The sequence below is a fragment of the Vombatus ursinus genome, unplaced genomic scaffold (genome assembly GCF_900497805.2).
Source record: "Vombatus ursinus unplaced genomic scaffold, bare-nosed wombat genome assembly UNPS02011431.1, whole genome shotgun sequence".
Classification (NCBI taxonomy): domain Eukaryota; kingdom Metazoa; phylum Chordata; class Mammalia; order Diprotodontia; family Vombatidae; genus Vombatus; species Vombatus ursinus.
Genome location: NW_020951209.1, coordinates 977 through 26,966, shown reverse-complemented (window position 1 = coordinate 26,966; position 25,990 = coordinate 977). Strand labels below are relative to the sequence as shown.

The 25,990-nt window shown below is 41.6% G+C and overlaps 1 protein-coding gene across 2 annotated transcripts; it reads left to right on the top strand.

Annotated features, from left to right (window-relative positions):
• The first annotated feature begins 11,049 nt into the window (after positions 1-11,049).
• Positions 11,050-25,279, top strand: LOC114038920 (complement C1r subcomponent-like protein). Of its 2 annotated transcripts, none has more exons than XM_027856441.1 (4): positions 11,050-11,136; positions 18,596-18,789; positions 19,424-19,579; positions 24,378-25,279. In XM_027856441.1, exons 2-4 carry the CDS (start codon positions 18,699-18,701, stop codon positions 25,145-25,147), a joined length of 1,017 nt encoding a protein of 338 aa, XP_027712242.1. In that variant the 5' UTR covers positions 11,050-11,136; positions 18,596-18,698; the 3' UTR covers positions 25,148-25,279. The 2 variants fall into 2 exon arrangements, with proteins under 2 accessions (XP_027712242.1, XP_027712244.1); XM_027856443.1 differs by lacking the exon at positions 11,050-11,136 and adding an exon at positions 11,145-11,355.
• Positions 25,280-25,990: the final 711 nt, after the last annotated feature.

The following is a 25,990-nucleotide window of genomic DNA, read 5'->3' as shown; positions in this document are numbered from 1 at the left end:
TTGAGGCCAAGATGGCCAAACTTAGAGGAAAGTAAAGGTTCCAATTGACTGATGGCCTGACTTTCTCCTAGGCTTTGCCCCATTTCAACTGTCCCACCATTATCATTCTTTTCCTAGAGTAAGCCAGAGGACTATGCTGAAAAGTGACTGAGAACTCCTAATCCAGGGGAAGCATTTTCCCTCTCCTACACAGTTCCCTATTTATAGACCTGGCTGCCATAAAAACCATCGCTTTCCCTGCCCTTTGGTTCGTAGGGCACCACATTGGCACCACAGTTTCAGCCAGATCTTCCTGCTCCCCCAGCCACCCCACCAAGATCTGAGCCAGGAAAATTTGTTCCTGTCTGCCTTGTCCCATATGAACGACTGCTCTCACCTCCTGCCAGAGGCAAACTAAGTAGAAGAACCAATTCACATCTTATTTATGGTTCCAACCATTACCCAACAACTGCCTGCCCACTTTCTGGGCAGAGCCTGCTGTGAGGCAATGTGTGAAGAGCTCTTGCTGTTGGCACTGACGGAACTAGCTTGCTGGGCCAGGACTGAATCTCTCTCCCCTTGCCTCGGCTAGGCCAGACTTAAGGCCTAAAGTGCTATTCTCTATTCTGCCCCTTCCCAATGGAACCCCAAGAGCTACAGCCAAACTACTCCCCCATCTGTAGTGGAAATCCTTCCTGCCCTGACTGACATCCTTTTACCAGCTCTGCCCTGCCACAACTCTATCCTGACACCAGGCTTGTGCCCTTCTCCTTTCTTCCATAGAGGACAAGTGCTGTCAGAAGGTCTTTTCAATTTCCCTACCCTGGCACACAAATACCCCATTGGCAGAGTTGTTAATTGAATTGACCATTTTAGAAAATAATTCGCAACATTTTGAGAAAAGTCACTTAAATATTTATACCTTCTGACATTTTGTCCACAAGGAGATAAAAGACAAAGACCCCATTATACAGCAATGTAGCAACTTCTCTAGGATACCACCCCCCACACATACTTGCATTTAGAGATGTGATAGACAATTACCGCAGGTTAAAGCACTCTGTAGGTCTGTAGGTCTTCACTCCTAAAACTATCACTCATAAGCCTTCACCAATCTCTATTCTTTGTTCACCAGTTAGCCAGGAAATACAATTAACTCCAAGCAAAGACATTTCCTGAAATGGCATGATAAGAGCTGCAGCAACAAAACATTTCCCCCCTAAACCTCCCACAGATACACACAGCATCAGCACAGAGAGAATACAGTTCACAAAAGGAGAAGTATACACACAGACAAGGAACACATGTGGTTAAGACACATTTGAGCCAAGGCAGCTCACCTCCAATGCTACAGGCCCAGTGATGCTTTCAGATTCTTCCTGATGTCCTTTCAGTAAATGAATTTTAAAGATGGGAAAGATCTAGGCATGTAAATTAGGGCCACTCACTGCAGCAATTGAAATGAGGGTTCCTTGAGTTCAAGGAATTTGAAAATGAGGAGGAGATTGATCAGTTTGTCCTAATTCTTTCAATTCCTTTATTTAGTGGCAAATGACTCTCCAAATGACTAATTATGTAATTATTCAAATATCTACACTGGGGAGGGGAATAGGAAACCAAAAAAACCAGGACTTATTTATCCAAAGGCAATTATTAAAGGATATTTTTATCAACCTGCTGGAGACAAGCATGGGCTATTGTAGGCCTCTAAATCTGTGTCCGGATGGATTGGGGCAATGGTATGGCAATACCCCGAGTTCTGATGGTACAACAGCTCCAAAGACTCCTTCCAAACTTTTTTTTCCCTTTGATACAGGAAAAGCCCCATCTCTGTTATCTACAAGACATATTCTGTGCCGGTCGCGCCGTGCACTCTCCTCCCATAAGGAGCAGGCTGCCAGGGTCATACTTACCGGTCTTCGGTGCCCACCTGGATAAACACAGAGATGAGCCGATCAGGAGGTGCAAACACTCGAGCTTTATTCAGAGGCCATCACAGCAAGGCCAAGAAGGAAAGCCAGAGCAAGAGAGCAAGAGCAGGAGCAAGAGAGAGCGAGCTCCGACCCCTACCGCCCCTATATACTTTCCTAGCCCCTCCTCCTCAGCCCACCTACTAGTCATTGATTGTAGGATCAGATACCGGGAGGGGATGTCTGGGGTTAGTGCTGCACCAAGGGAGAGGACGTGACGCAGGAGGCTAGGCCCAGATACAAGAAGGACATGTCTGGGGTTAGCGTTGCACCTAGGGAGAGGACTAGACAAAGGGAGCTCGCTCTCTGCCATCCCACTCCCATGTGGCACAGCCCCCTGCCTCAGGAGCACATGCTCTGGCTACTTCCCCGTATCCTGTTCCTACCCCAGTTCACCACAACTCCACATGGCACAGCCCCCTGCCTTGGGAGCGTGAGCTCTGGTTACTTCCCCGTATCCTGTTCCTACCCCATCTTGCCACAACTCCCACGTGGCAGTAGCCAGAGTCAGACAATCCCTCACAATATTCACTTCTTTTTTTTTTTTTTTTGGAGGTTCCAGGATGGTGGTGGTGATTGGTACAGCAAGGTATTTATTTACTACCTCTGCTTCCAAATCTATGCTGTGAAATTGTTGAGCAGGGTACTTAGCTGAGGGGAATGAGCATATGAGAGCGGAATGTTCCCTGATTTATTAGAGAATGGCTAACACAGAGGATGTGGAAAATCTTATCCATGATGTTAGAAGCTATGGGACTCAGATGGGCACTGATCTATGAAGCTGTTATTGGGTAAAGAAGGGAAGACGACTTAAGGGCAGCTAGATGGCTCAGTGGATAAAGCACTGGGCCTGGAGTCAGGAAGACCTGAGTTCAAACGCTGCATCAGGTACTGCCTGAATGTGTCAACCCAGACAAGTCATTTAACCTCGGTTTGCTTCAACTGTAAAATGGGACTAATAACATCACCTACGTCCCAGGATTGTTTTGAGATATTAGTAAAGCAATTAGCACAGTTCCTGGCACCTAGTAAGTACTATATAATGCTTATTCCTTTCTCCCTTTGGGTGGTTTTAGGGGAAACAGCAAAAAATAAGGGACAATTAACACGAGATACATACCAATTATCAAGTGATAACCAAGTGACCTTATGTTGTTCTCTCAAAAGGGAACTCAAAGGCTTCATAAAGGTAGTTGTGGGTTTTTACCCATCCTCTGGGATTCTACCTGTGAAATGCTAACTCTGATTCCAAAGGAGAAGTGAATAAACTTCCAGACCACAAAGATATAACAAGGGGATAATAACCTTACTTATGAAATAGGACTCTGGCCAATGAGTTTCTTACACATAAGCAAGTGTGGAGCGTTCAGCTGATGCAGTCCCCAGGTGGACTTGGGAGCGTGCGCAGACATTCTGTAACTGGTTCTGACTAGCTAACCACAGAGAGAAGAGGTGCTTCTTTGATTGGCTGCATAGTCAGAAAGAGAGAACATTTCAAAGGCAGTAGTTGACCAGACTGTCACTTCACTTGATTTCATTTCTTGGCTAGTGGCATTCTGGTGACAGAAGAGAGATAATGCTGTAATAAGAGAAACATTAGGCCATCCCCATCTCATTAGATGGTGAGCTCCTTGAGGGTAGGGATTGTCTTTTTTCCTCTTTTTGTATCCTCACACTTAGCACAGTGCCTGGCATACAGGAAGTACTTAGTAAATGTTGATTGATTGACTGGCCTATGAATTAATTGATTGTATGGCCTCAGTTCTTTGCCATATTGATTGTTCTTTCATTTTAAGTGAAGGAGAATAGAAATGGAGATCCGAGTGGAGTGCCAAGGCTAAGTTTTGCAGCCAGTCCAGCATCAGTGCCTAAAGGTGGTCCGTGGGACCTAGCCAATGATTAGTTGAAACCAGGACTCATCTATCAGTTGATGCCACGTTTGGATGTGACTTGGAAGGACCAATGCTGTGTAGAAACCTCATTAAGTTTGAGCCCACCATCCCCTCAGATTGAGGCAGAGCATACTTCCCTGGGGTTGGGACCAGGAAGATGTTTGTACTTGTGTTTTTATTATATCTTCGAAGTAAATATCCCTTTGGAAAAGCTGTTAATTGGTTAAATGGAGCTGTGGCATTAATCACTGGTGGTTAACAGTGAGAGGATTGTAGCAGAATAGGGGCTCAAACCAGTAGCATTAGAAAAAGACACCCTAAGGGGCAGTTAGGTGGCACAGTGGATAGAGCATCAGCCCTGGAGTCAGGAGGACCTGAGTTCAAATCCAGCTTCAGACACTTGGCACTTAGTAGCTGTGTGACCCTGGGCAAGTCACTTAACCCCAATTACCTTGCAAAAAAAGAAAAGTAAAAGACACCCTAACCTCTCAGGGATACCCCTAGAACACTCTGGGAATCTGTAGCCAGCCTCAGGTCAGAAGAATTGCTACATGTCAGGGAATAGGTTTATCTCTTTACAGTACAGTCCCTCTTCTCTCACCAGAAGGCTGCTAGTCAAGAAAGAGTCAAACCAAGCAAAAAGGGCAGGTTCTGCTTGACTTGAGCTTTTCGAATACACTCCAGTTCTTGCTAGGTATCCAGTCAGTCAAAGAGGGTCTTCTTTGCCACATGGTTAGCAGACTGCAACCATTTGCAGAGAGGAACAGAACAAACATTTATATAGTGCCTACTATGTGTCAGGCATTGTGCTAAGCATTTTTATTTTTTTTACAAATATTATCCCACTTGATCTGATTTGATTTGTAGAATCAAATTTACATATTCACCAAAATCCATATGGGGATCGTATCAACTGGGCACTCCATGTATATGCATAGGAATTGGGGTCATTGGTCAGTTCCATATTATACTTAGTAAAAAATTTTGTTGTTGTTGTTGAATCATGTCCAACTCTTCACGACCCCATTTAGGTTTTATTTTTTTTGCCAAAGATACTGGAGTGGTTTGCCTTTTCCTTCTCCAGCTCATTTTACATATAAGAAAACTGAGGCAAATGGAATTAAGTGAATTGCCCAGGGTCACACAGTAAGTGTCTGAGGCCAAATTTGAACTCAGGAAGATGAATCTTCCTGAATTCAGGCCTAACACTATATTTACTGCATCACCTAGCTGCCCACTTATGAAAATGTATGTATGCTTATCTATTATAGAACACACTATTAATTAATTAATTTGCATTCCTCAAAATGAGGAAGGATATTGCTTGTAGTTACAAAATTCTTAGAAGCAAAATCATACCATTATATAAATTATACAATTATACAAAAGAAAGTGACATAGAACTACAGAAACCAAACATTATAAAAAGCCTTGCAGAAGTCTTGGCCTGCTACCACATGTTTATAGGTGGTGAGAAAGGAGCCGGTAGATAAGGAGAGGTTGAAAACAAGACAAAGAAAAGGAATGATTGAGAAGTCAAGCTCCCAGAGGAGACACGCAGGGATGCCATCAAGAACCTCATCATTATAATAGGGGACACGTTATCTCAGGTTTTCTGGGAGGATGCCACTATCCAAGAAAGCAAGAAAAATCTGGACATGAAACCGGGCTCTGTAATACAGTGTTATGTGTTGCAGGCTCATTCATAAGTATCTATTAAACCATGTATTTTCTTCATCTATAGAAGATGAGCTAAATTAGCATGATATCATAGGAAGTGGACTTCTGAGGCAGGTACCAAATGGCCACAGCAGACAAGACACCTTGTCGGGAGGAGACAGAACAGAAATGCCACTCCCCACCAACAGCCATTCTAATGGGCCAGGTACTGGAAGAGCACCCAGAAATGCCTGTCATAAAGAAGGCATTCCTTGGTACTTGTATGATGCAGCTAATACCTTTCCCCACACCCTCCTATTTACTGGGTTCAGGTCTTCTCTGCTGCAAAGGCAATTTTGCCCAAAGGCGACAGGGTTGAACCCAGTCTTAGATCTGTGACTCTGATGTATGTTGCCTGGGAATCTGATGGGTATCCCCAGGAAGGAGTAAGGTGCCCACCCTAGGTTCACATTCCACTTTCTGCAAGCCTATAGAAAAGCAGGCTGTGACCCTATTAATTAAATTAACCAGCGAGAGAGTGTGGTATATAGTTTGGACGGCAGGTGGCACTGTATTCAAACCACCAGACGAATGGTTTTGTCAGAGGAGAGCCAGTACACCTGCCCAGGCTTCCATAGTGGACTTTCCCAACTGCTCGTCAGCTTTCACTCTGCCTACAGACTCTTAGATATTTCCCAGCCTCATATCATGTTCTTGCTCCAACTTAATATTGTTCTAGCTCAGGGGTAGGGAAATGAAATTATGTGAAATCTCAAATTCACTCCATTTCCCATCCCCACTTGTCTAGGAAGTTTTTAGGAAGTTAGCCAACCTCATTCATAAGATTTAGACAATTGACCTTTCAGGGTCCATAGGGCTTATAAAAACATAGTAAAGTAAAAACTGTAAGGGAATTATCAATCCCAATCATATCCCCCAAACCTCTGAAATGGTAGGTTTGGGGGAAAAGAAAATAAGTGAAGAAAATACACATTTGGAACTTTCTAGGATAGGGTCTGCAAACAAATGGAGAAAATGGAAACCCCATCATGGGGCAAATAAAGCCCAGGAGTTAGAATTGGTCTCCTGGTCCAATCCCACCAGCTATTGCACATTAGTAGTTGTTAGTCCAGACCATCCCAGCTCTGTCCTTGTCTTTGTTTGGTCTATTTCTCAGTTGCTACACATTGATCCCATCTCCATCCCAGGGTCTCTACCTTGGCCATTGCTTTTCTCAAGTCTCCATCCCAGACCTGCCTTCATTGGTCAGTGTTGACTCGGCAATAAGTAGCCAGTGGTGCCCACCTATACCACCTGTCCTGTCCTGTGTCTTGTGTTGGAACCCTCTCCTCTGGGAAAAAAAAAAAGTAGAAAGGCCAAGATGACCCCAAGCAAGATCTCACCCTACTTTCTCATTTTCTCATCAGCTTTATTCCTGTACCAAATCTACTCTCAGGCAAGTCTACTTTTAAAGTCCAATGAACAGAGTTTCCCTTGCATCAAAAATGCTCTCAGGCCCATTCTAGCTCAATGGAGATAAAATGTGTTGTAGGTGCCACTACAAGACTACAGGCAATACTAGTAGCCCTTTCTCCGCTTTAAAAGCTCCAGGCACCTGTGCAGCTCCAGGCTTTAGCTACCAGGTCACTACCAACAGATATTGTGTGAATAAACCCTACAATTGCTAGCCTTTCTCTAGTGATCTGAATTTTGTGTTTAAAATCTAGTAGAATGAATTCATCCAAACAATTCTTCATTCTCCTTGCTTATGTACCCCCACTCACTCAGACTTCCAGTCTTCCTTCCTTTCTCACTATACTACCAAAGAACTCATCTGGCAGACAGACTGAATGCAAATACTGAAGCAAAACTTAAAGTAAAAATATTTTAGACCTTTGTTTCAGTCTCTGACTTCCTTGAGGTATAATGCCCAGTAGGAAGATTGCTGGGTCAAAAGGCACAAGCAGTTTAGTCATTTTTCCCTGCATAATTCCAAATTTATATATGAGGAACAGTTAAGACCACTAACGATGTGTTTATGTGACTGACTTTCCACAGTCCCTCCAACATTGTCGGCTCCCATTTATTGCGATCTTCATCAATTTGAATGGTATGAGATAAAACTTCAGAGCTTTTTTTTCATTTTCATTTCTCTTACTGGTAGTGATTTGGAGCATATTTCCATGTGACCGTTCACAGTTTATGATTCTTTCAGAAACTCACTCTTTATATTCTTTGCACTTACCCGTTGAAGAGTGGCTCTTGATATTACATATTTGTGTCAATTCCTACATATTTTGAGTGTCAGACTTTTCCTGGTAATAGTTGATGGAAGTATTCTTTTTCCCACTTTACTATTTCTCATCTAATGATATCTTTATTGATTTCGTGCATCCAAAAGCTTTTAAAAACTCAACCAATTCTAGTGAATATTACCTCCAGGATCAAATATAAAACCCTCTCTCTGGCTTTTAAAGCCTTTAATAACTCAACCCCCTTCTTCCTTTCCAGTCTTCTTACATTTTATCACACATTCCACAATCCAACAACATTGTACCTCAAGCACAATTCCATCTCCTTATTTTCCTTTTTACTGGCTGTCCCCCAAGCCTGGAATACTCTCCCTCTGACTTTCCCGGCTTTCTTCAAGACAGTTCAAATCAGCATGCCATCTGGGGGAGGGGGGAAGAGAGGGAGGGGAAGAAAATCTAAAACTCAAAATCTTATGGAAGTGAATGTTGAAAACTAAAAATAAATAAGTTAATTATCAAAAACAAACAAACAAACAAGACAGTTCAAATCAGACCTTTTTCAAGAGGCCTCTTCCAGTTTCTTGTACTTCTGGTGGAGAGATTGTCTAATGCTATGAGCCCATAAGCCTCAGCTGAGTTTCCTTCCCATTTGTGTATGTCTGTGTGTGGGTGGAGAGAGAGACAGACAGACAGACAGACAGACAGACAGACAAACAGAGAGACAACATTGCTGTTTGCTGTTTGCTGTTTATAGGTCATCTCCCCCATTAGACTATAAGCTCTTCAGGGGAAGATTTGCACCTTTCTTTGTATCCCCAGTACTTATGCTACCTGAAACAAACACTTCATAAATGCTTGTTAATGGATTATCTATTTTCTCTTTTCTGATCATCTTTATCCCTCGTTTAGTTAGGAAATCTTCCCCTACCCATACTTGTGAGAAGTTTCTGATGTAGTTTTCTCCTATTTTTCTTTCATGGTACAGCTTTTTGTATTTAGGTCATGTATATATTTTGAGCCTATTGAACTATATATAAGATGTTGGTGTAAGCCTAATTTTTGGCAAAATGCTAATTTCCCCAACAGTTCTCATCAAAAAGAGAGTCCTTCCCGCAGTAATTTATGTTCTTGAAATTAACAGACACTGGGACTGCTATTTTTGATTGTCCTATTTCTTATTTAGTCTCTTCCTTTGATGTATTCTTCTATTTTTTAACCAGTAACAAATGGGGGTTTGTTTTGTTTTGTTTTTATTGGCTATCACTTTATAATATCGTTTCAGGTTTGGCAACACTTTCTCCCCTTCATGCGTATATTTTCTCATTGGTTCCCTTGAGATTTTAAACCTTTCATTTTTCCAAGGGAATTTTATTGTTATTTTGTGCAGTTCTACAAAGTATCCTCTCATTAGTATCTGCAATCATCTATTCACAGCAGCCTTCTTTGTGGTAGCAAAGATGAGTGTCCATTAATAATTATGGTATGTGAATATGATCTCCAGATAGCTACCAAAATGTGTAGATACTCTACTGATAAATCCCAGTAGTTCCCTGTTGCCTCCAGGTTAAAATACAAAGTTCTCTGTTTGACATTTAAAGCCCTTTACAACCTGGGCCCCACCTGCCTCTCCTACTTTATTATACATCGCTCCCTTTCCCATACTCTCCACTGGAGCGTCTACAGTCAAGCCAACTTGTCCCTTCTGTTGCTAGGTGGTGACATGGGTAGAGTACTGGGCCTGGAGTCAGAAAGACTGGAGTTCAAATTTGGTCTCAGATACTTACTAGCTGTGTGACCTTAGGCAAGTCACCTAACTTCTGTTTGCCTCAGTTTCCTCAACTGTAAAATGTGGATAATAAAAGCACCTATCTCTACCTCCCAGGGTTGTTGAGAGGATCAGATGGGATAACATGAAGGTGTTCCTCACAACATTCCCCTCCCTATGCCTTCATATGCATTCCGTCCTTACTTCCAACTAAGATCAAACACCACCTTCTACATTAAACCTTATGCATCATCATGTCCTTGAGGGCAGGGATTTCTTTTTTGCTTTTTGTCTTTTATTTTGTGGTTAAAGGAATTTTATCTGCCAGAGTCCTCCCTTCCTCTCCATAGAGGCTGGGCAGGCTTTTTCCAAAACCCTCCACCCCTATGCAGGTGTAAGGGTTGACTGAGTGAATCAATCAAATTATCCCATCCCATTTAAAGTAAGTAACAAGATGTTATGCTCAGATAGCTTTCTTAGGTGAGAAAACATCTATATTATTCACAAAGCATGAACAAGGCCTGGACATCTCCAACATTTCAAAGAAATGTGGGAGAAAGTCTATCAAGGTAGATTGAGGGAGTTGGTCATGCCCCGTGGGGCTTGTATAAAATCAGTAAAGTATTTTGGAATTTGAGATTTGAGTGTCGGGAGGGTCACAGACACATCCAAATTCCTTTTGTAGCTGATTACTACCAAAACATTTTTGGATCTCAAGGTCAGTCAGTCAGTAAGCATTTATCAAGCACCTACTATGGTCCAGGCACTGTGGGGGCTGGAGCTGAGAGAAGAAATTTCTCCCTCTTCTCTCTCCCACCCTTAGGAAAAAAATTCCCTCAAGGTGCCCCTAGAGGGCAGTGAGGAGATATATCTTACCTGGCTCTGGAAGAAGGTCAGAAGTATTCATTACATTTATTGAGATGGAGGTAGAATCCACCTGCTCTCATTTTTCAGACAGATCCCTAAAGGAAAGGAATAATAGTACCATTCATAGAATAGGAGACATAGAAGGAAGCCATAAGAGACAAAAAAAAAAAAAAGCTGAGACTCAGAGGTACAGAGGGAAGGAAACAGCCAGGTTCATGAGTCACTTAAACTTTCCTCTACCTTCTCCCCCAGCATCCTAGCTCAGCTTCAAGTTTTCTAGCAAGAAGATTGACTAAAGGGGAAAAAAAGAAATTTACATGATAATTTTATAATATATTTAAAAGGAATAGCAAGTTGTACAGAATATATTTGCAGTTTCATGGGCAATAATCTTTATTATATTATGTCATGGCAATACTTGCTTTATCTCATAAATTAAAAATAAAATAAATAAAAATTTAAAAGAGAAGATTGACTTAATCCTTAGACTTCTCTACTGACGTATGCTCAACCTGAATAGAAACCTAGAGTCCAAAAAACCTTGCTATTTCCCGTATTCCAACAGCAGGTGTCGCCTTCTGCAGGTAGTTAGAATAAGAACATGATCTAGCACAGAACTCATTTCCAGTAATTCTCCTGCAGTCCTACCCTGGCCCCACCTCCTCTTCCATTGCCAGAGGCGAGCAAATTCACTTGCTCCAGCCTACAGAGCAATCACCGGAAGACTGCCTTGTAGCCTGGATTTACGAGATGTGAGTAAGCTCTCTGTGGGAGCACTGATAGGGGAGGAGAGCTTGAGGCAGCCACATGGAAAAGAAATGGCAAAGACCGGGAGGTAGTTCATCTTCCTAGCGGGCTGTTGGAAGCTCTTGGTGATCTATGGAGCAGAAATCTCTGACGTGAGGAGTCAGGAGGGGGTAGTAGTGACCTTCCCCAGGAACTCCACCTCCCAGCCTGGCTCTTAGCTTTTGGTAGGTGATATCTGTTCCTTTGGGGAGCCCTTTACAATTCTATACAACATGTTTCCCTCCCCTCTGCACCATCCAGAAGTTTCACCTGAAGCTGAGGCCCATCGTCCTAGCTGATGTCCAGGAAAAAGCCTGGTGGACTTGGAGGTTCTTTAGAACTCTCTTTTAGAACCATAGTCTGACTAGTGAGACTTTTACTGCGCCAGAAGGGGCACTGGTAACCTGAGTTCCTTTGCTGGCATTTGCCTTCAAATTTGAGAGCAGAGGAAGTGATACATAGGGTCATAGGATTTAGAACTAGAAATGATATGATAAATCAAGTTAGCCCAACCTTAGAGATTGTTTTACAGAAGAAGAAACTGAGACCCAGTTGGGGAAAATAATTTGCCCAAGATCGTTGATCAATCAGCAAGCATTTTTTAAAATTTTATTATTTTTTCCCAGCAAGCATTTCTTAAGTACTTACTGTATGTCAGCTGCTGTGCTAGGTGCTTAGGTGCTGGGAATACAAAAACAAAAAAGTTCTCAAGGAGTTTTATCATGGGGAGACAACTTTTATATATGTAGGCATATGCAGAATAAATACAAAACAAATATGTATTAGCTAAATGCAAAATACTTAGGGAGGGGGGACATTGCAGGGATCTAGGAAGTGTTCAGGTAGAAAGTGGTGTTTGAGCTGCCTCTTTAAAGAAGTGAGGAATCCTCAGAGGTGAGGGGTGGGGTGGTGTAGAGAGGGCATTCTAGGCATGGGGCTAATGAAAAGGTACAGATATAGGAGATGGAGTGGTGTATGAGAGGAACAGAGAGAAAGCCAGTTTGACTGTACTAGACCAGAGAATGTGAGAGGGGGAATGATTTACAATAAGACTGGGGATAGTTTGGGACAAGATTGTGAGAACTTTAAATACCAGCCAGAGGAGTGTATTATTTTATTCTAGAGTCAATATGGAGTTGATTAATTTAGAACAAGGGCTCTCAAACTTTATGGTGGTCTGATAAAACTTATAACTCTCTTTTCAGGGTAATGTTCCCCCTCCCCTTCCCTCTCCTCTTTTAAATCTTTTTAAAAATATTTTTTTTGTTACATTTTGAGTTCCAAACTGTCTCCTTCCCTCCCTCCCAACAATGCACTAGAGAAGGCCAACATTTAACACAGATATATATGTGAAACCATACAATTCATACTTCCCTATGTAAGTTCTTTCTCTGGAGATGGATAGCATCTTCCTTCTTAGGTCCTTTGTTGTTGATTTGAATACTCATTATTAGAATAACTTAATCATTCATAGTTACTCTTCGAGCAATACTGCTGTTAACTGTATACTATGTTCTCTTGGTTCTGATCATTTCAGTCTGCGTTATTTCATGTAAGTTTTTCCACGTTTTTCTAAAACCAACTTGTTCATTTCTTAAGTCATGGTAGTATTCCATCACAATTATACTCCACAACTTATTCAGCCACTCCTCAATTGATGGACATCCCCTCACTTTCCAGTTCTTTGCCACCACAAAGACAGCTGCTATAAATATTTTAGAACGTATCCCTTATCACCTTGGGAAACAGACCTAATAGTGGTATTGCTAGGTCAAAGGGTTTTATAACTCTTTGGGCATAATTCCAGATTACTCGCCAAAATGGGTGGATCAGTTCATAGTTCAACCAACGGTGTATTAATGTCCCAATTTTTCCACAGAATAATGTTTTTAAATGCATAAAATATCCATAGAATTACGAAGGAAACCAATTATACTGAAATAGTTATTAAAACATTTTATTTAGAAGTTCGTGGAAGCCAGGTCAAGAATCCCTGATTTACAGAGACATGGATACATCTGTGCTTAAGTAAAATCATACTGGCATCTGTGTGGAGGCTAGATTGACATGGGGAGAGACTTGAGGCAGGGAGAGCAATTAAGGTGGCCATTAATTAATTAATTAATAGTCCAGGCAAGTAGTGATGAGGCCTTGAAATAACAATGGTGATTCCATGTATAAAGACAAGGAATCAGATGGGGCATAAATTGTGAAGGTAGAAAGGGCAAGATTTGGCACCAGAGTGTCTATATCAGGTGAGAGAAAATAAGTAGAGGAGGGTAACCTGATTAAAAACCTGGAAGACTACCAGAATGATGATGCCTTCAATAAGGGAAAGAAAGAGATTAAGTGTTTATATTGTGCCTACTATGTGCCAGGCAGTATGCTAAGTGCTTTGTAAGTATTAGCTCATTTGATCCTCACAATAACCTTGTGAGGTTGGTGCTGTTACTGTCACGTTTTTACGGTTGAGGAAATATTCAACAACAATGGAGAAGCTCAGTAGAGGGTAGGGTTTGGGGGAGAACAAATAAATAGCAGAAATAAGATTCGTATGAAGGTCTTCTGCCTCCAAATGCCATAATTACCTTTTTCATTAAATCATACTGCCTCTTCTGTATCTAAAAATGTTGTGAACAGCCTCATGGGCACACCTCTCTGAAGGTTGGGAGTGGTTCTCATAGAAATAGAGCTGAAAGAGATCTTAGAAGTCACTAAGTACAACTCTCTTATTTTACAGATCCGGAAACTGAGGCATAGATGAGGTTAAGTGAATTCTGAGGCAGGATTTGATCTTCAGATCTTCTTTCTCCAAGTCCAGTGTGCTACTCTTAAGGTCACCCAGCTGCCTCAGGTAGCCAGGCATAGAATCCTGGGATCAGAATTGGGGCACAAGATGGAAACATAGTAGGACTGCTGAAAGGAATGCACTTGTTGCAAAGATAACTCCTTGACGGTTGCATTAGGAAGTGCCTGACCTTCTCTCTCTCTTGAGAAAGAGTGAGGAGGCTTTTGTCAGTTGTTTCCTCATGTCAATACCCAGACCACAATAAATAGGGGAGAGGTTGTGGGTTATGAGTATCTCCAATTCCCCTCAAGGAGTGAATTATTCACTGCAGTCAAATTTACCAACTAAGAGCTATATTCCAAAGTTATCTTCCTCTTTAAACTCAATGATAATCCAGAAGAAAGTAAATTTCTTTCACGGGGCAGGGACATTTTTGGTTTTGTCTTTATATACCCAGTACCAAGAACAATGCCTGGAATGTAGGAGGCACTTAATAAATGCCTGATGGAATAGATAGGATGGCAAGGCTTCAAAGCCTTCTTCCTAAATGGGAAGCTAGAACAAAGTGACATCTGGGTAGAGAGCCAATGTATACTTAACCTTGGAGATTGAGACAGATCTCTTCAAAAGGTGCAAAGAATTACACTTCTGGTGTGACTTGGTGATTGTAATTGTATGAAATATTGTAGTTATCCTTGCAATGTTTTAAGCCTTAATATATTGCCTGGTAGGAGTACTGTGTACTACAGTGCCTATAGCTCTGGAGAGGGGAATGGAGCTATGTTAAATAGGTCTGTTATTTACAGGAAGTTAATGCATGGAACCAGACCCAGACGCTAGTTTTATCAGAGTGGAGAAAGTCAGTTGGGTTGAGAAGTTGTGAAAGGTACCCTACCAAGTAGGTCCTGATCACTTTGTCATATGTGTCTTGATCTATCTCCTACACTGGATATAGGGGAGAATGGCAAAAATATTTTGAAAATGTGGTTCAGAAGTAGGAAATAAGAAAACAAAGATTTGTAGACTATCCTAAAGGGTTATAACTATCATTTTCTTTGAGAAAAAGGTTGAGAAGCACTAGATAGACAGACATCATAAGCACTTGAACAACATTGTGAAAAATGAAGTTGATTATATTATAAGAGTCATAAAATGACAGGTTACAGATTTTGAGTTGTTTCTGAACCAGCTGTGTACCATAGACTTGTTTAAAATCAGAAGCAATACTAGATTAGAAAGAGAACAAACATAAGAAGATGTAACATTCAATTTAGAGAACTCAACCTGACATATTTAAACAACCCATTGGTGCCCAAAAAATGGGAAATGGGTTTAAAAAACAGACATCACTGTAGAATTTCACCACTTCCTAAGGAAGTTTAACTAATGTATAGCAATCGCCACAACACAGACCAAGAGATTAGAAACAACCTTAGTAAACAAACACTTGCTCTTATCAAGTGGAGAAACATGGCAGCCAAGAGCAATACCAAGAGTAGAGCGTTGAACCTGGGGTCAGGAAGACCTGGGTTCAGATGTCTGTCTTGCTAGCTGTGTGACCAAGGCAAATCACTGAACCTTTCAGAGCCTCAGTTCCCTTTTCTGAAAAATGTTGATAATAACATAGCAATTGCTTTACGAGGTTGTTGTAAGGATCAAATAAGATATTGTATGTATGTAAGAGTTTTGCAAGCCTTTAAATGCAAGATTGTTATTAAGATCTGGTATTATTATTAGATCATAAACTTGTCAGTAAAATCTTCCAGAGAAGAAGAGTGGGAAATTATGAGTAGCATCACCTTACACAATAGCAAGAGGCTGTAGAGGAATAAAGAAGTTTGAAAGAAGCTTGGCAAGAGACTCAGTTAAGCTATATTATCTTGAGTATATTTAAGAGTGTAATTGTAAAGAGAATATTGAACAGAATAATGAAAATGAAAAGATGTGTAAAAGAAAGCAACCAGTGTAATAAAGAGCCTTGAATTCATATCATAATAGCAATGAGTGGGATATTTTACCTGGATAAAAGAAAATAAGAGAGTATAATATAATAGCTATCATCGGGTATTTAAGCTTAGTCTGATTGGCCATAGAAGGCAAAAAGAAGTAGGCCAATGAGGGCAATGTTCAAATAATAGAATGTAGGATTTATAGAAGGTAGAACTACTTAGAGTTACCTTAAAGTAAAATGGGCCACCTTGGGAGATTTGGGGCTCTCCCTTGCCTGGAGATCATCAAGTAAAGACTGAATGCATTAAAGAGTTGTTGGGTATATTGTAGAGGGGATTTTTGTTCAGGTACAATTTGACCTCAGGGATCCCTTTGAGCTTTTGATATCTGTGACGCAGGAAAGAGGCTCCTAGGACTTTGGGAAATCTTCTAAAGAAAAACAAGAACAAGGGTATAATAATAACTAAAATTTACTATGTTCCAGGCACTTGTTTGGTCCTCATAACAATCCAGGGAGTTAGGAGCTATTATAACACCCATTTTACAGATGAGGAAACTGAGGGAAACAAAAGTTAAGTAACTCACCTAAGGCAGCTATTAAGTGTCTGAGGCTGGATTTGAACTCAGGTCTTCCTTACGCCAGGTCCAGTTCTCTATCCGCTATGCCACCCAAGGTGTGAGTGGGAAAACTCACACCTGTGAGATGACAGATCCATTGAGGTACTAAGGACACTGGAATCTGTTGGGAGGAGTATGCCCACAGATGAAATTATGAATCCCTGAAGCAAGTTGAGTCAACTCTTGATCGGATGCATAAGAATTAATCTCTAAGTGAATTCTTCACTGCAAATTTTTTACTCCAGGCTGACTCTTCCCCAAACCTAGGATTTTCTAACTGAAGGAAACAAAATCACAGACTATGAAACTAAGTGTACATACTTAAGAAGGCAAGTCCACTGCTAAAGTAATTATAATGGTGTATTTCAAATATAACTAAATGATCATTGAATTAAGTGTTGTTTTTTTAAAAACATCCTTCTGTTTTTCGAGCCAATGCTCCTTTCCATTACAGCAGATGATAGAGAGTTGACGTAATCCCATAGGGCATCAGGGCAAGGAGGGACCTCAGAGATAAAGCCCATCCAAGCCTTTATTTTACAGATGTGAAAACTGAGACCTTGAAAGGGAAAGTGACTTACTTATCCTAGGTCACAGATCCATTGATTTCATTCAGTTTTTTTTTTCCCCACTGTACCAAGTTTCTTCCTCAGTGACTATATTTACTTGACTGATATTATATGCACAGAGTAGATTTAAGATTATCTCATGATTGTATATCTAGATGTAGAAGGGACCATAGAAATCATCAAATCCAACCCCTTCATTTTACAGACTAGGACAATGAGTCCCGTGGAGGTTAAGTGATTTGTGCAAGGGCAGGTGACGAGACTGAATTTAAACCTATGTCCTCTGACTCCAAAGAAGATGCTGCAGGACACCTATGGCTAGTCAGACTTTAGCTAATGGGGAAGTTTCCGAGATGAGGTGGTATAACAAAGTTTGTCTGCTCTCATTTTTTTTTTTAAGTATTGATTGGGAGATTCTGAACCAATAGGAAAATACAGTAGAATATAAACATAGCATTTTAAGCCATGTTAATATTTCATAAGGGAAAGAACAATGTTAGGGCATCATAAGCCTGTATGTGGAGGTTTTCTTCTTTTCTTTACAAGCTGGAATACCTTGTTGAAATGAGAATGTGTGTGTGTGTGTGTGTGTGTGTGTGTGTGTGTGTGTGTGTGTGTGTGTGTTGGGATGGGAGAAAGATGGAGAGGAGTTACAAAAGCATTTGTTCCATACTTTTAGAATAAAGTATTGGGGGAACCAACTATATGCTGATTGGAATTGGAAACTCGAAGCGCTGATCAGAATATGCTGTGTGCTCTGTACACCAAGGTGGAAATTTCTATGGCTATTACAGGGAACCTCACAAAGGTGAAATTAGGGAAATTAACCAGAGTAGTGAGGAGGGAAACTTACCAGTGGAGCCTTCTAACTTGAGGTGTACTCGGACACTTATTTTGATGTTGGTGGGATTTCAGGAGCAGATTGAAAGGAGAGAAGACAGCAACACAGTTGGCTAAGGGGACATTCTGAGCACATAATGATGTTTGACTGACTTTGGAATCAGGAGTGGACCAGCAGGTCATCTAGGTGGTGCAGTGGATAGAGCACTTCAGTCCAAACACTTGACACTTAATAGCTGTGTGACCCTGGGCAAGTCACTTAACCCTGATTGCCTCACTTAAAAAAAAAAAAGTGGACCAGGCAGATAAAAGAGTATATGGAAAGTAGACAATTATTGACTTTTTTTAAGGCAATTGGGGTTAGGTGACTTGCCCAGGGTCACACAGCTAGTAAGTGTGTGGATTTGAATTTGAACTCAGGTCCTCCTGACTTCTAGGTGCCCCACAATTATTGACTTCTAATACTGAGCTCTCATACCACTCCAATTCCCAGTTTGATGAGGTATCTGAACCTGGTGTAATGCTGACCACCTGGAGAGAGAGACCTATGTGGTGAAGTACAGCATAGAGTCTAGAAACTGTCTTCCGACCGATATGAAATTGAGATTTGCCACCTAGGCCTAAGTCACCCCCCCTTTTCTTCTTCTTCTCCTCTTTCAGTTCTCAGTTAGTTGGACCCACGTGATCCAGTTTAGTGGAGAACTAGGATTTGTATGAGGGAATTATTCCAGCAAAGAGGGATTTTGTGTCCTAGCAGAAGAGAATGAAGTTGCCTTTCTGCACAATATTCTCCAGCCTGGAAAACTGGACTGCCATATTCTTTGAGGGCTTCCTGATCTCCTATCAAGTTGTGGGTAAGTATCCATCCCATGAGGGTTATGAAGAAAGGGTGACCTTTGCCACAAAACACATTCTGTGTGTAACTAGCTATACCTGAACCTGGAGCAGAATCAGCCAAGGAGGGCAACAACTCAAAGAATACAGACTGAAGGCAGATGCTATCTCATAGGGAGAGGGGATGGTCTGTCCTCATAAGAGATCAGCCTTCATCCCTGAAGAGTCTAGGAGGAAGATAAGCCTGGGGGAGAGGCATCATGGCAGTGGGATGCTGGGAGTGGCAAGTGGATCCATTGTGCCATTTTTAGTTAGGAGACCTAGAGGTGAAGCACGGGGATTGTAGTCATCTTGAAGAGGAAATTCAACCCCTCTCTCCAATTGTTGGTGGGCTGGGGCAGAGTTCTTTTCACTCTGGGCTCTACTGGAAGGGTTAGTATACCTGGTCTAAGCAGCGTTGAGTTGTAAGTAGCTCTCAGGAAAGAACTCACCAGTTAGAGATCTGTTATGAATTCAAAAGGCAGAGAGACCTGCCCCAAATAATTACCCGATACTGGAGAAAGGGTAGTAGAAGATGCTCAGGGTGACTTGAAGGAAATTCTTTGTGAGAGGAGGCTAAAGGAAGAGGTTATGGATCTTTTTTTTCCTCTATAGCCATGACCTGCAGCCCTCCCCAAAACCTGTCCAATAGCGGTTTGGAGTATGTTACAAGGTCTGGAGAAGATATCTACCAAGATAAGATCCCTTACCCATGCCATGAGCCATGTTACAAGATAGTGCCCACCATGGACAGTGACCAGCCTCTACCTGGTAAGGAATCAGTCTTCGATTAATCTAGCCCCCCAAGACAAAAAGCTTCTATGCATGTGTCTACCCTCCAAATTCTAAACACTTTAGTTTATCTCTTCATGATGTCCCCCAAGAAACATTCAACGGCTCAACCCAGGACATCTGGAAAGGCAGAGAGAGAAGTGGGAAGATTCCTCAATGTAGTAAGCACTTAAATGCTTGTTAACTTGACTGAGAAGAAATTGACAACTTCAGATGACCACTTTATGTAACCTCAAGCAAATCCCTTTACCTTACTGAGCTTTGGTTTATGAGGTTTATCTGTAAAATGAGAGACTGGGCTAGAATATAGTTACTAAATGATCTCTAAGGTCCTCCTCCCTCCCATCTGGCTTTAACGTTCTTTGCATTAGTAAAAGAGAGGAAAAAAGCAAAGGTAGGAGAAATGAAAGAGAAAACAATATCCCAGGATTTTAGAGCTGGAAGGAGCCTAAGTGGTCATCCATTCCAATGCACACCTGAAAAGAAATCCCCACAGTTGGTCAGTCATGTCCAATTTTTCATGACCCTATTTGGGGTTTTCTTGGGAAAGATACTGGAGTGGTTTGCCGTTTTTTTCTCCAGTTCATTTTACAGATGAGGAAACTGAGGCATACAGGGTGAAGTAATTTGCCCAGGGTCATACAACTAGTAAGTATCAGAAGCTGTATTTGAACTCAGATCTTCCTGACTCTGGGCCCAGGGTTCTATCCACTGTGCCACGTCGCTGCCCTGGGATCCTCACTATTCTGAACCTGTCTATGATTGTAGACCTTCAATCAGGGGTGTGCTGAACCAGCTCATAAAGACGTGGGATAGCCCATTACTAAAGTTTCACTGTGAGCATTTAAAGCTCAGAAATTGGCAAATGCTACAGATTTATTGTTGTGTTGATTGTTTGGAGAAAATGTTAGTGGTGCAGATTAAACTTAAAAATGTGTCCTGCTGGTTGTTAAACATTTACCAGCAAATCCCTGCCTCCCATGCACCAGAGAAAGGAAAAAACAAGATCCTGCTGACTTATAGAAGAAAGAGTTCTGCCTTTAGATTAACCACAGAGTCAGGTGGGGGAAAAAGGTCTTAGAGGAAGGGAAGGTCCAAGAGAAGGGGACAGGAGCAGATTGTGTAAGAGGATCATAATTTTAGGTAACTTAGGACCTAAGAGATCATTTAGTAGGGCCCTCTAATAGATGCGTTAACTGAGACCCAAAGAACTTAAGTGACTGCTCACTTCAGCTAGTAAGTGGCATCAGAGCCCTAACTGAAATTTCTACATCAGGGGTAATTATTGTAGACTCGAAGTAGCAAGTAACAAAAAAGTCAGGATGTGGAGTTAGAAACACCATCTCGGGGCAGCTAGGTGGCACAGCGGACAGAGCACTGGCCCTGAAGTCAGGAGGACCTGAGTTCAAATCCAGCCTCAGACCAAACACTTGACACGTACTAGCTGTGTGACCTTGGGCAAGTCACTTAACCCTGATTGCCTCACCAAAAAAAAAAAAATTAGAAACACCATCTTGTGACAGGAGACAGAGACACCAAGACACCCTGAGCCTATTACTGGGGAAGCTGCCCTTCCACTATATCCCAGGAATCAGGTTATTTGCAACTTCCTCACTGTTTCTCATAGACTAGGGCAGGGAGCAGCAAATATGGCCCTTGGGCTTTGGCCCACAATGTGTTTATTGTATTTTAAAATATTAAAAAAAAACTTTCTTAGCTTCTACAAAAAGAGGCATCAGGCTGCACTGTGCTGTCATTTGCCCACCCTTGGGTAAGTGGATAGAGAGCTAACCCTGGAACTGGGATGACGTGGCTGTGGGACCCTGGGCAAGTCACTTAATTTCTCTTTGCCCCTTGGCAACTTTATAACCAGAAGTTGCTGATCTACATTAGCAAAAGGAGTTTTCTCACTAGAGAGCTTCCTACTCCAATATAATTACAGACCTGAATTCTTCCTCCCTCCCCAAGCCATTTTCCAATTCTTGACAACTAGGTGCTAAATTTAGCTGTTTCTTCTTGGACTTGGCATCCAAGAAATCTGACTTGTATGGTAAAGGGGGCTGGGGATTATCGATCCTTACAGCAAATAATTAGATGATTTGGGGAATGGAGATGAAAAGGGACTGGAAGTCAACCCTACTAAAATCCTCAAAGTATCGTGTAAAAGCTGAAAGAGTCCTTAGGGATCACCATTTTTATAGGAACTGAGGCCCCAGAAATGGAAATTGGCTTGTCCAAGGTCACAGAGACAGACTCATTCAACTTTTACTGAAATTGAGACAGGACTGAGAAGGACTCAAATAGAAGCAGAGCAGCATAGATTCACAGACTGGTGAAGGATTGGAGACGGGGATGTACTGGAGTCAGCTGATCAGGGAGCCGACTGTTACATTTTCAGTATGAGTATTTCCACCTAGGAAATCAGCAAATGCTATCAACCAGGACTTGATACAGTGTGGCCATGTGCGCCCTCAAGGCATCCCACCCCCACCACAGACTTAAGAAAGTGATGGAGAAAATGTTAATAACGCAAATTAAACTTTAAAATGTGTCCTAAATAATGACTACCCTATTGTTCAGCAGAAAGAGCAATGGCTTTGGAGGACCCCAATTCAAATCCTGCCTTGTTCTCAACCAATAAACATTTTTAAAAAACAGCTAGTAAACATTTATTAAGCACCGTGGTTTTCTAAGTCAATATATACCTGCAAGGATTCCTCTCTGTCTTAGTTTGACACCGCTGAATAAGACATAGGTCTATTGTCTCCCTAACCTTTGCTCCCAGAGGAGAGAGGTGACTGTACCTCCATCTTCTACTAACCAGAGACATGCCTATGCCTCAGTACTTCCAACCAAAAGAGGCATAAGTTTTTACTAGCATAATAACATTTGCATATTAAGTAATTAACCAAATTTTACATCTACCACTGTTAATGCAGAGAATTCCATGACAGCTGTTCTACTACATTATGCAGAGCTTAACTAGTACTTTGCCAACTAGACTAGTGTTTTCCAACTTAAATGTAACCTAAGTCTCAAAGCTGCATCAATGACTTAACCTCTGATTTCACTGCTGTAGGAAATCTCACCCAAAGAAATTCTCCCCTCTAGATCAGCATCTGCTCTGAAATGTGAGGGTTGCTTGGGGCATTAAATAACTTGTCCAGGGTCACATAGCCTGTATGTATCACAAAAAGGACTCGAACCTACGTCTCTTATCTATTAGGCCATAGCTGCCTTTCAGAACTGCAGTGTAATTCCTTTTAAAAAGTTATTGATGTTTTGTTTTTTAATATCAATTTACCCCTTTATGTTTCCCCCTCCTCAAGGAGCCATAATTTATATATTTTTTAAAAATTCTTTCATTAATCTGTCCTTCCCACTACCTTCATTGAGTAAATGTTTTAAAACCCCCCAAAATAAAGTCGATAAATGCATAGATGCATAGTCCAGCAAAAAAATTCACATTGTCCATTTCTGAACATTCATGTCTCTCATGCAGTATAATTTTTTAATTTTCTATTTCAGATTGTTCAGTTAATGATTCTCAGTGATTCAGAGGGTAAAAACCAGGAGGAGGGAGTCAAGGGTGAGAGAAATAGGATGCAGGAAGAAAATGCAGTTGATTTTTAAGGTTTATAGATTGTTAAGAAGAACCTTTGGTAGAAAAGATTTTGCAAAGCACTAAAAATAAGATTTGGTCCACTGTATGACACTTAGGAAGCACTGAACTGGATTGTGGTCCGCAGGTCTCAGGTAGGACCTTCGGAGAAGTATTCCTGCTTCAGGATTTTAAAAATTCTTCCCGGGATGAAAAAAATGACAGAGGGACACAGAAGGGAAATGTCAAGTAGGGTGAAGGAAGAGAAGAGACCCAAATCAATTGTACAACTAGGCAGCTCCATATGATTTAAGACATCTCTCTCCATCCCTAGAAAATCACCCCTAGTCAGATGCCTAACATCTCATCATTAGACTTCAATTCCTCTGATTTAAGGTCCTCTCTTTTAAAATGCCAATACCCCTGAGAGGGGTAACCCAGCATATCACTAATACCTCCAGACAAATGAATTGCTAATCACTTTCCTTATGAAACTGGTGAGATTCCCAAGGTAATATGAGCCAAGTGGAGAGAATGGATACATACTGAGAAGGAAGGAAAAGGCCACATAGGAGACAAATCAACATACTTCATCATTTTGCTCAAAATTTTCCCCTCTAGATATCCAAAGGGCAAAGTTCCAATGAAGCAGGAGAGATAAAGCAGAACATTAGGAGAAGAATAGGGACAGATATTGGACCTGTCATTTCACTGATTTGGGAAACTCTTGGATTTGGAAGCTCCCTCTACCAGTGTAGGTTGGCACCTCTTTCCAACTCACAGTCTTAGAAAGTTGCCTAGAGGATTGAGAGCTTTAGTAACATACATACCAGAATGTGCTGGAGGCAAATCTTCCTGGCCTCTGAAGCCTGCTGTCTATCTAGCATGCCCTGCTGCTTCTCATAGCAGGTGAGCCAATTCAAAAATAAGCCCTCAATTCTTGCTCATGAATACTCAGTTCACTTACCTGTAATATACATGATTTTGTCTACATTTCTTAATTGTTTGCATCGTTAACTATTCTAGATCCAAGATTTATACCTGTCTTAAATGGTTATTTTCCTGAATCTCATTCTCAGCAGAGGGAGGTAGCTATGTGGCTCTCTTTGTAGAGTGGACAGTACCTTGGTTATTAATATAAATGACATTCTCTTCCTTTCCTTTCTTGACTTCCAGTGTGTGGACAACCATCTACCCCTATTGACCGGGATCAGGGGGCCCTTGGTGCAGCTAAAGCAAAGCTGGGAAACTTCCCATGGCAGGCACTCACCATTATCTATGGGCGTGGAGGAGGAGCTCTGCTTGGGGATCGCTGGATCCTCACAGCTGCCCATACCATCTACCCTAAGGACAGCTTCTTCAAGAAGAACCAGAGTGTGGATGTTTTCCTAGGACACACAGACGTAGAGGAGCTCATAAGGCTGGGGGCTCACCCTGTCCGTAGGGTCATTGTGCACCCAGACTACCGCCCAGAAGAGCCAAACAACTTTGAAGGTGACATTGCATTGCTGGAATTAGAGAAAAGTGTCCCCCTGAGCCCCAACCTCCTCCCCATCTGTTTACCGGACAATGAGACTCTCTACAGCAGTGACTTGATGGGCTACGTCAGTGGCTTTGGGGTGGAAAGGGGCCACCTGGTTAGCCAGCTGAAATATGTGAGTCTGCCCATTGCCAAGCGAGAGGCTTGTGAGGCCTGGCTTCTGGAGAAAAACAGAACTGAGGTGTTTTCCTCAAACATGTTCTGTGCTGGAAACAGGACCATAAAGCAAGACGCTTGCCATGGGGATAGTGGAGGAGTCTTTGCTGTGTGGGACAATACTACTGAGCATTGGATGGCCTTGGGCATTGTGTCCTGGGGCATTGACTGCAGCAAAGGGTATGGCTTCTACACCAAGGTCCTCAACTATGTGGACTGGCTCAGGAGCATAATGGAAGGGGAGGCCTGAGCCCAGGGTTGCTCTAGCCTTGACTTCGAAATCGCCATAGGTTTGAGGTGCTCAAAGTGTGGTTTCAGAAAATCCACAAAGTCAAAACTATTTTCATAACAACACTGTCATTTTAATTCTAATATGGCAAATATCAGTAGATATAACCCACATAAACAAAATTTATTTGGGGTCTTCAACAATTTTTAAGAGTGAAAAAGATGCTGAGACTGAAAAGTTTGAGAACCACTGCTATAGAGAAAGAAAATGACTCTTTGATGTATCAAAATTGCTTCCCAAGCATACATACTAAAATCACTGATTCAGAACCCAAAGGTGTAAAATGAGTTGTCTTCTCCCCTATCCTCATCCACCTCCAGTAACTAAAACAGATCTGAGAAGTAAATAGTATTCTACAGCCTCTTTCTCCCAGTACCCTGCCTGCGTACTGGTTTCCACAAATCCCTGTGGGGCTCCATCAAAGGAACTCTCCCATTCAATCTTTTTTTTTAAATTAAATTAAATTTTTTGTTACATTTTAAGTTCTGAACAGTCTCTTTCCCTCCCTCCCTCCCCACTCCACATTAGAGAAGGCTACCATTTGACACAGATGTATAAATATATGTAGAACTATACTATGTGTACTTCTATTTATCAATTCTTTCTCTGGAGGTGGATAGCATCTTCCTTCATAGGTCCTTAATAGTTCCATTCATTTTTGACTTCTTATTAACTTCCTGTTCATCTTAACACTGCAGAAGCCGAACAATTCCCGATGACCCAACCTCCTCTTTTCCATTAAGAATTGCTGGCTGCACCCTGACTCAGGCAAGAGAAGAGTAGGTCAGTCTTTTCCTTACTCTC

Bases quoted from the DNA above. Each gene is read 5' to 3' on its own strand.
- LOC114038920 (XM_027856441.1), top strand. From the start codon at position 18,699: ATGAAGTTGCCTTTCTGCACAATATTCTCCAGCCTGGAAAACTGGACT. The intron at 18,790-19,423 runs GTAAGTATCCAT...TTTCCTCTATAG, and splicing joins GATCTCCTATCAAGTTGTGG to CCATGACCTGCAGCCCTCCC. The intron at 19,580-24,377 runs GTAAGGAATCAG...CTTGACTTCCAG, and splicing joins CAGTGACCAGCCTCTACCTG to TGTGTGGACAACCATCTACC.